At 46.0% G+C, this 10,008-nt stretch overlaps 1 protein-coding gene across 2 annotated transcripts; it reads right to left on the bottom strand.

The window, feature by feature from the left end:
• Nucleotides 1-4,633: 4,633 nt before the first annotated feature.
• LOC3291600 (sodium-coupled monocarboxylate transporter 1) lies at nucleotides 4,634-9,877 on the bottom strand. Of its 2 annotated transcripts, none has more exons than XM_061658516.1 (7): nucleotides 9,742-9,877; nucleotides 7,010-7,546; nucleotides 6,881-6,932; nucleotides 6,744-6,811; nucleotides 6,528-6,682; nucleotides 5,983-6,123; nucleotides 4,634-5,913 (listed from the first exon to the last, which is right to left on the bottom strand). In XM_061658516.1, the coding sequence occupies exons 2-7, from the start codon at nucleotides 7,544-7,546 to the stop codon at nucleotides 4,929-4,931; spliced, it is 1,938 nt and encodes a 645-aa protein (XP_061514500.1). In that variant the 5' UTR covers nucleotides 9,742-9,877; the 3' UTR covers nucleotides 4,634-4,928. The 2 variants fall into 2 exon arrangements, with proteins under 2 accessions (XP_061514500.1, XP_061514499.1); XM_061658515.1 differs by lacking the exon at nucleotides 9,742-9,877 and adding an exon at nucleotides 8,769-9,210.
• Nucleotides 9,878-10,008: the final 131 nt, after the last annotated feature.

The following is a 10,008-nucleotide window of genomic DNA, read 5'->3' as shown; positions in this document are numbered from 1 at the left end:
CGCGTGCGGAGTGTGAGCGGAAAACAAACGGGTTGTTAAAATATTTATTTTTCAACGGCCAGCCAGGGTGTTCTTGTTGATTGGGGAAAAACAAGATCGTTTTGAATGTGGTTTGAGCTTTTATTAATTTTTAAAATTCCTTCACTGCTGAAAATGGAATAACTCCAAAGTTGTTCTGAATCTGACTTGCAGCTGACTTTCTCCAGACAACCAGCAGCATTTTCAGAAGCCAAAAGATTTGTTTACTTTATTCCAACAAAATTCCTATTCCTTTCTAGCACCTAGCAGCTCCTAACATGAGACGACTAACCCGAAAATCATTTTTTATTTGATCTTGCTAATCCTTCATGCCTACGAGAAATCAAATATTGGCATACAACCAGACATGCGTTCACTTTAACCATACATATATGGTCATACAATCGCAAACACTTTATCCTTAACCATTAAATTACCTTTCTAATCTCGTCTGAAAAGGATTTACGATTTTTCCCAGAACCATCATTGCGATGCGATCTTATGCGCCTAAATGTATGCAATTGCATGTTCTCTGGGGTCGTTATTTTTTAAATTTCAAATTTTAAAGGCATTTCAGCCATGATTTCTCTCCCAATCCTCTCCTTATTCCACTTCCTACACTGGACTACCTTTACTGCGCCAAACTATGCACTAAATCAACTTCACTTTTTGAAACCTTTTTTGAAAACCTCAACTGCAATCAACAATATTTGCACGACTCGCCAAATGGTAACAGATATGCGTCACTCACCGCTTGTAGAGCTTCAGAGCTACAGTAATGAATGTGATTTTAAAAGATCCCCCAAACCCTGCAGATGAAAAACGAACAACTCACCCCTCTTATATCTACTTGATTTTTGTGCCACTGGAAATGTTCCAAAGGTTTTGCAAACGCATCGGTCCCCAACTGGAGAGCGGGACCGATGCTGATGCTCAAAGACGATGGCAAACAGTGGCAAACAGTGGAACGATCTTCCATTCGAGCCCGGCCAAGCGTTCTCCGACAGCACTTGTGCACATTTCAAACGACACTGTTTAGCGTTCGTTAAACTCCCTGCTCTCGATGTGTGTGTGTGTGTGTGTGTTTTTGTGAATAGTTAAGTGGATTTAAACGGAACGGCTCATGCATAGCACAGGGCACACGGCACGGAACGTACGGTAAGTATTTGTTCTTCTTCGCTGGCTCGAAAGGTGGCACACCACGGATAGTTTTTCCACCGGTCGGGTGCCTTTTTTCGGCTCAATAGTGCCGTCTCACGTGCGTCATGTTGCAACTCCATCCCTTCTTTCAACCCAAGCAGCATCCATGGGCTGCTATCATCCCTTGACGTGGATTTACCGTCTGAAGGATAGCGAAAACAGCACACCAACCGCAAAATACATTCCCCTCCCGCGGGTGCCCCAGAACACATCCGGAGCAAGCCGCATCAGGTGAAAATTTGATAGAGTGATTTTTACCGAAACTAAATAAACATTAATGATGTGTTTTTTCGTGCACCCACCGACGCGCACATACCGCACCGCCGAGTGCTTCAGCTCGTACTCATCCACAAGTGCTGTTGCTGATGATGCTCGAATGCTAAATCGCGCCTTTTCAGATCTTTTTCCAGGGGGAGGCGTCCTGTTTTTTTTGCCTCCGTGCGCTCTATCAAAGGCAACCCCAAAACTTATTTACACAGCCACACACCAGGCAGCCACACTATCCCCACCACGAGACTTTTCACTGCGCACTAGTGGAGCATAGATAGTCTTAATGAGGATCAAATGCTGCTGCTGAATAAACACCGAGATGACGCTTCCGGGCGGATGCTGCGGTGTTCGTGATTTTGGATTTTTCCTGTTTTAAATTATTTATTCTCGCACGCGCCCGGCTTTGAATATTCCATCGGTGCTTCACTGGTTCGGTGGAAGCGTGGCTGTGTTTTGGTGCATTGAAAAGTTACCTAAGGAAAGGAGTAAAAGCACGTAAACCACTGCAGCTTTTACATGGCTGGAATTTGTACATGATTATTCATTTTCATTGCCATTTCATAATTTCAGCCTCATTGTTAATTATCGCTCTTACAAAACCGCTTCTTACCTTCCCACGATGAAAAGCGAACCAGTCTCGGTGCGATTAAGAATCGTTTCCACTCCGAAAGCTCTTTCCACAGTCACAGCCAAAAATCTGAGCTTCCTGTTGAGTTGAATAGAGTTTCTCAAACGCCCCGATTTCATCCACCCTGGGAAACACATTCATCCCCCATCATAAATCTTCATAATAGTACCACCACCGCGCCATGGTGGCTTTTCAACTATCAAATTCCATGCACGCGAATTCGAGAATGCGAATACCTTGCTGTGAGATGGGAAAATGCTTTACTAATTCCTTTACAAAACAAATTCGGTGGAACGGCATTCATTAGTGGGAACCGGTTCTTGCTCCATGCCGAGATCTTTACCGTTAATGATGATGAGGGTACGAGCAGTACCTGGTAGTTGGTGAAGCATTTTAAGGAAATGTTTGCAAAAAATGTGTAAGCAGCTTTAGAATAAATGAAAACAGTTCATTCAACCGTGGAACTGAATTTACATGCTTTAATTTTCTAATATAATATACAACAAGATAAATGGTACAAGAGAATACTGTATAATCACCAAAAAAACGAAGAAAAACAAACATCGTCCTGCAATACACTCCCCGCCGTACGTCATCCCAAATCGGCTCTTTCATGTTTAATTTGTATTCTCAATTTCTCAACACCGAAATACCTTTCCCATGTGCCCTTTCTCATTTAATTTACGCATATCCCACCGCACCCGCCCAAAACGGTTAATGGTTAGTGTAAATAATTTTGTGTATAAAATATATTTAACCTTTCCCATCCCGTCCCTTCACGTTTTCCTCCACTCAAGTGCGCTCTAGAATGCAGTCCAGTGTTTGAAATGGACTCCCCCCGGCCCGGCCTGTGCGTCGGGAGAAAGTTGCAGGGACGGCAGCAAAAAATACACAAACGGTCTTGGCATGTTTCACTCAACCGCTCTCCATCCGCAGTCCGCCGAAACCGGTGTTGAATCCTTTCATGCTTTCAGGTCACCAGGGATGGAGTCCTTCACACGTCCCACCGGACAGAACCGGGCGCCCTTTTGCTTCGTGTTTGAAGCTGCGCATGGGAAAGGTCAAAGATAAATCGAGAAAATCGTCCGCCCGTCCGAAACACGACGCACACATGTAGCCGTTTAATTAAATATTTAACTTCCTCTTTTTTTACTCTCTCTCCTGAATCCATCTACCGTGCCTGGGAGTTTTATTTTATTTAATTTCTTTTTTTTTTCGTGACTCCTGCACCTTCGCCGGTCGGTGGTCGGTGTCTTTCGTTCTAATAAAGCAGTGGCCCGCGCGCCAGCCCCGAATAATGCTTCCAATTTTCCACATGTGGGTGTAATTTTCCGGATGAAAGGCGAGTTTTCTCCACTGCCGAGCTCATTTGCCCAGAGCCCAGCGCACCGGTTTGCGCGGTGCAGGTGAAGGCTGCAGAATGAGATTTTGAGCACATATTTGCATATCATTATGATGAAATAAATTGTATACATTTTATTTCCTGCAAGAGGAAACCTTTTCAATTTCACCGTACGGAAGTGCCCATTCAGACGCAGGGTGACGATCAGTTTCAGTTTGCAGAGGAAACGAGCACACGCATGACCACACACGCGAACAATTTCGCAAGCTTTGTTGCTCCCAGCAGCCATTCATTCTTTTCATTTAGCCAGGTCAAACATTCACATACCGGAATGCAACAATGAATGGCTAGAATATAGAGCTTTCATGCAAGTCGAAACCACAAATTATGATTCTTTTTCTCGAATTATTGCTGCTTTTTTTCTACAACCAAATAACCTCTGGAAAGTTTCTCACAAAAGGTAACATCTCATGTAAAACGATTACGCTACTGCCAGGGAACCCAGAGGGAAGCCCATAAATTAATAGCATTTTAGCGTGCTGCACTGCTCCAGCCCTATCCAATTACACCTTCGAAATAAGCGGTCAAACTACCGAGCCAACACTTTCCCACCGTGTTGTTGTGCTTCCGGCACCAGGAGAACCTACACTACAAAGGATGAATTATCACCGGTGCTGGTAAAAACTCACCAACACTTTACTAAACGGTACTGCTCGGTGGTGTATTGTTTTACCCTTGAGGGTACCCAGAATGTTCAACTCCAACCCCCCAAAACCCCAACAGCACCATTGTGAAGGTATGCGAACACAGCTACGCCAACCGAAAGCCATGCGACACGCTGACGTCAGCATCGTCCTTGGCGTGGCGTGGTACAAGGCGAAAGTTTTATTTCATTCTATATGCGCTTACAACCTTTGCCGCCGCCGCTGGAGCTGCTGTCGTGAACTGAGAGTTAGCTTTTCCAAAAGGATAGTTTTTCCAAGCGTCACACCATACTGCCGGAACTGGAAACAGTAACCTTTCACCGAGAATTGCTTGGAAAATTTGGTACAAAACCAGCGTTGCATAACTCACATTTCCTTTTTCAGCGGTAAGCTCTTTACAGGCTTCTTCTGGTTCAAAGTTTCTGGGTTTGTTCGTAACCCGAGCATCTGTTTTCTAATTTTGCAAATGTATTTGTAATGAAGAATAGGAACACCAAGTCGTGTGTGTCGTTTATTATTAAATTGTGCATCGAACATTGTTGCCTCAATCGAACTCACTGTCAAAAGGTACTGTACGATCATCTTAACTGCAATACTACCAACATCTGTACAACGTACATCATAAATGCCTACTCTGATGATCCTCTTGTGTCCTGCGTATCACAGATATTGTACTGTATGATGAAGGTAATGGTTGTTTACTGTAATGTACTAGAAAGAACATTGTTGAATAGTGTGTTCTAGAAGTTATTCCAACATTCATTCTTCAATTGCGTGCCTTAACGCGACCATTTTGGCCATTTGCTGCGGTGCCATATGGAGCACTGCTATCGACTGGGATATTCGTTTGCGTTTGCATTTCTTCGCTGACACACGTTGGGCCTTTGTTTGCCGTTCCAAAGTAGCTGAACGATTCCCTCGGTAGGAAGCGATGCACGACGGGTGAGATCAGCTCCGGATCGATGTAGCGAAGATCCCGTGGCCCTGTGAGGAAGGATACGATCGATCCAACAAGCACTACCGTTGTTACACCTATCGGTGTGATCCAGTGGTAAGACAACCGGTACAGCGGAAACACTCCACTCTCATCCGGGTAGATCGGATTCACGATCGTTGTGTTCGTGATGAGCTCCGCAATGCATCCGTCCACCGAGACGGGCAGCTTGTGTGGCACAACCTCGCCCGCTGCACTCGCGAACTGACTTCCGAGTGAGATCCAACCGGACAGAAGCGCACCAGCGATACCTCCAGCCAATGCTCCCTTGGTGTTGCTCCACGGGACCAACATCCCCAGCGTGAAGATCCCTCCCGTCGTACCATTTCCGATTGCCGCCAACGTTGCCGACACGATCAGTATTCCATCCAGCTTGTCCACGATGAACAGACATCCCATGGCGGCCAGCCCAAGCACAACCACACTGCCACGCACGACGATGTTGGCCACGAGCGAGCTGGGCGTCACGCGGAACAATCCTTTCAGAATGTCTTCCAGCAGCACGCCCGAAGTAGTGTTCAGGATGACGGAAAGCGAACTCAGTGCAGCTCCAAACACACCGGCAATGAATAACCCCGGCATGCCCCGCAAATTGCCAACCGATTCCATCACATAGTGCGGGAACAGCTGATCGCTCGTTGTCACCAGTCCCACGGTGGCCGGATCACAGCCGTAGTACTTCCCATACAGCAGCAGTCCAGTGTAGCAGCAAACCGACACGAAGATGGCCGTTCCAACCACAAACATGTAGATTGAGCTGAAGGGAAATGAGAGAAGGCATGAACATTCCAGTGCCATTTTGCGCATCAAAGCATCAGTAACGTACAATTTTGCAGTCTTTAGATTCGGCAGTGACATGTAGCGCTGTACCATCGTCTGATTGACGGCATTGTACGAGGTCCAGTAGAAGAAACCGCCAATCAAAACGGCCCAAAACGTTTGCCGCTCGTACATAGATGGATTGAAGCTGTCGAAAGCGTCGAAGAAAGGGGCGAAAGAAGTGAAAACATTAGATCTCTGTAATGCTAGAATAGGGAATTCCCTCTCACACAAAGAAGATAGATCAAGCGTTCCTCTAACAATCGCTCACTGTTGACAAGCTCCAATCAAACAATTTGTCAGTTTCGTGAACCAAAGTTACACACCCCACCCCGTTAAAGGTGTATCTTGTAAGCTGAACTGACAGCTGAATGGAGCATCTTGGCCATCTTCTAATCGCACCAGATGTTGGCGACGCACCGTTTCTCCTTTTGCGATGCACGCGCAACCCATTTGCGATAAGAGGGAATCAGTGCCAAATAGTCCTTAGTCACCGAAACACCGACCTCTTCTTTGTGTTTTCATTGTTCATCAACAAATATGCGAGCTTACTTGAAGAAGTCTATCCGACCGCCTTCCACCGCCCGGTCCCAGATAACGCCCGGACCACCGAGAGCGATCGTGCCAATAATCACGACCACGACGACCGAGATGAACATTACCACCACCTGCCAAGCGTCGGTGAACACAACCGCCTTAATACCGCCCTAAAATTCAGAACAAGCATATGAGTATTCGATAAACGGCTTCCAGAACTTAGAGACTTACCAGAAGTGTGTAGAAGATGCAAACGACGCACACGATTGCCCCAATAACGTAAATGTTAAAACCGGTTACTGTAACACAGACGGAACGTTAGATTCACATAGTAATTGGACAATTCTGGAGTCTTCCACACCACATACCTTGATTGAAGGCAAGCGCTGGCACGTAGATAACCATCGGCAAGAATAGCATCTGTAAATGATTGATAGTTGTTTGTCATGCCTGTTTTTTTTTTAAATCCCGAATCTCGCACGCTGCCCTCCTCTTACCTGATTAATGACAAACATCACTGACGCCATCGATCGTACGTAAGGATTGAACCGTAGCTCCAAATATTCGTACGAAGAATTCAACTTTAGCGAGCAAAACACGGGCAAGTAAACCGTACAAACCGCAACACCCATCAACAGAATCGGAACCGCGATCAGCCAGTATTGTGTGCCGAAGTTGTAGATCTCAGCCGGCGTCCCCAGTATCGTCACGCCAGAAATGTATCCCGCCAGCAGACTCATCGCCACCGGGAATGCTTTTAACTTGCGTGACCCCAGCAAATACTCGTCGATCGTGGCGGAACCGAACGTGTTGGTGGGCTTCTTTGCTGGAACCCCTGCTTCGGGAAGATGGTCCTGCTCATCCTCGCATTCGCTGCTACTGCTGCTGGTGTTTGTCGATCGCTTGAAAAACCCATAATAGATGCCACAGGCAGCCGACAGGATCAGCATGCCACCGAACATGCAATAATCGACGACGCTGAACTGATACATCTCGCGGATGCTGTCCGACATGGTGCTTCTGGGAGACGACATCTAAATACCAGAACACAATTATATCAAGAGAGGAGAAGGTGAGTTTTTCTTCTACCTGGCCCATCGGATTATCCCACGGATTATGCAGAACAAACCCAAACTGGTTCACCCTACCACCGCAGGCATCATCCTCTGTCTCAGAAAACTCTCACACACATTCCGGTGCGTAAAACCAGTTCACTTGAACCCTTCTTTCGGCAAATTGAACTCGTCACATCTGGAGCTGTATCGCATGCAAAAAAAAAGAAACTCGCTACGCACCTTAACCTACCGGAGCCAAAACCTACCTAAAAAGGAAAAGACTACATGTCGTGCGTGCTGACATTAGTGCCTCCGCAAACACGGGGAGATGTCACATGGGGACGCGTGTGATTAGTTGTTCAATGGAAAGGCTGCAAAAACCTGTAGCCTGTAGCGAGACCGACGCGTCAACGGCTCCGTTTAAAGGCATGCTAAACTAAGTGGTGTTTACGGGTGCTAAAATATTGAACCGGTTGATGTACAAGCCCATTGACATGGTTCTAACGATCACTTTCACTTAAGGTAGTATAAGACTGTGTAGACTGTCTCCGCGCATTAGAAATTCGACCACAAACGGCAGCCTCGTTAATATGTGTTTCTCTTAATAAATCAATTAAACCGAACGGCGTCGGGATCGTTTACGGTTCCTCGAACTCAAATTGTTTCATGTTGTGAAATAGGTTCCAATGCCAAAAGGCGTGCCCTCACTCCGCTGAAACCCCAGCTCCAAGTACCCCACGATGGATTCGAACTGACAGTTACTGGTCGCCTGTGCCGCCTCTGGTCAGTAGGTCAGAATAACATTCGAAAACTAAAACAGCTTCTAATTTTATCTTCGATTTCTTGTCCTTCCGGGAGAGAGAGAAAAAAAGAACATTACACCCACACTAAACGCCACTTGTCCATCAAACCAATCCATCACAGTTTGAAGGGCGTACAGAGCCGGTACGAAACGTTGGTCTCGTTTTGCCAACACTTTTTGTTTATTTTTGGTTGTTTCACAATGTACCCAAAGGTGTTTGTAATTATTGTTCCTCACTCGCGTGTTTGGCACCATTTCACACTACGGTCGGTCACATTCAATTTACAACATTTCGCCCATTTTTCCTCTCTATTTATTCTGGATCGTTGAGCTGCCTCTAACACGTGCACTAAACCGCACTAAGAAGCGTGAATTTTAATTGCACCAACCAGCTCTTACCTTCGCTCCTACCCTGCCTTGCACAACTACCGAAAACTCACTCTGGCACTCTGGCACGATCCTGCCAGTCCGACAGTACAATTAGCACTGAAAAAAGGGAGCGCACATTAGCACAACAGCACCGGCAGCCGGCAGCAGTAACACACAGCAGTGGAGTGAAGTAGTGATCACACACGCGTCAATCCATTCGCGTGATCCATCGCCGTCGCCAATGGCTCAGGGGTTGCCGATTTTCTCTTTCTCCGTGCCTCGGCTATCTTTCTGGGCCTACGGTGATACGACGGTGGTAGTTGTGAGCCCTGGCACAGACCGACGACCGATGCCGGCAAAGACGCCGCCACTTTGGACAAAACAAAATCGGCAATCCGAAAATACGAATGCACGCGAAAACCACACAACGAACGCACACGGACCGTTTATGCTGAGCGCAACAAGTTAGTGGCGTCTTTTGGCGCTTTGCCTTTCTTTTTAATTGCCGTTGCGTCGAATGTTGCAGTTTGCCAGATGCAGCTGAGAGGGGGCAGCCCCTGGGTAGGGTGCGGAGAATGGGTAACATTATGCAATTTGATCGCTGGCACTGGTTGTACGAGAACGAGAACGAGGTGGATCGGTTTCATATCCGCTCTTTTTCCGCTTCTCAAGCACTTAATTTTAGGATACATTTTTGCTTACACATTAGTCGATAGAAGTTGATTTGTTAAGTATTTTAGTGCCGTTCAGTTGCGTTGTTTGTAAACAATTGCAACTGAACGAAATTGAACCATGCCAACCTGAGCAGAAGGTGCGAGAGAATGCCACATTTCATCATACTGCTCATACTTATTCTACAACATATATTGTTATTGATTTGCTACTGCCTAGTACACATGACATTACCTATGCCTATTCAGAATTTTTAACTCCAAACACCACAGAGCAGATTTTGTCAACAATTAAACATTTAAATCCCCAAAAAGTTCAACAAAACACTAACATCTTACCCAAAATATACCGTCACTTCAAGCAAGAAGCCGCACTTCACAATCATCCTCAAGGATGAACAAAGCATCATCATTATCGATCGGCACTGATAACAGGGCCTCAGATAGTACCGTACACCAGAAAAGGATGGATTGCACCAGACTACTAACCGCTTTCGACTTGGCTCTTGGATGTGGGTGAAACGGCCTAGGTTCATGAGCAATGAACTCTTATATTTGGCCTTATTATCCTGTCACAGTTATTTTGAAGGTATTCTGAT

This window comes from Anopheles gambiae, chromosome 3, assembly GCF_943734735.2.
Source record: "Anopheles gambiae chromosome 3, idAnoGambNW_F1_1, whole genome shotgun sequence".
Lineage (NCBI taxonomy): Eukaryota > Metazoa > Arthropoda > Insecta > Diptera > Culicidae > Anopheles > Anopheles gambiae.
This window is presented reverse-complemented; position numbering and strand designations above follow the sequence as displayed.

Coding starts and splice junctions, on each gene's coding strand:
- LOC3291600 (XM_061658516.1), bottom strand. CDS start 7,546: ATGTCGTCTCCCAGAAGCACCATGTCGGACAGCATCCGCGAGATGTAT. Junction 6,812..6,880: donor AGCGCTTGCCTTCAATCAAG/GTATGTGGTGTG, acceptor TCTGTGTTACAG/TAACCGGTTTTAACATTTAC. Junction 5,914..5,982: donor AATCTAAAGACTGCAAAATT/GTACGTTACTGA, acceptor ATTTCCCTTCAG/CTCAATCTACATGTTTGTGG.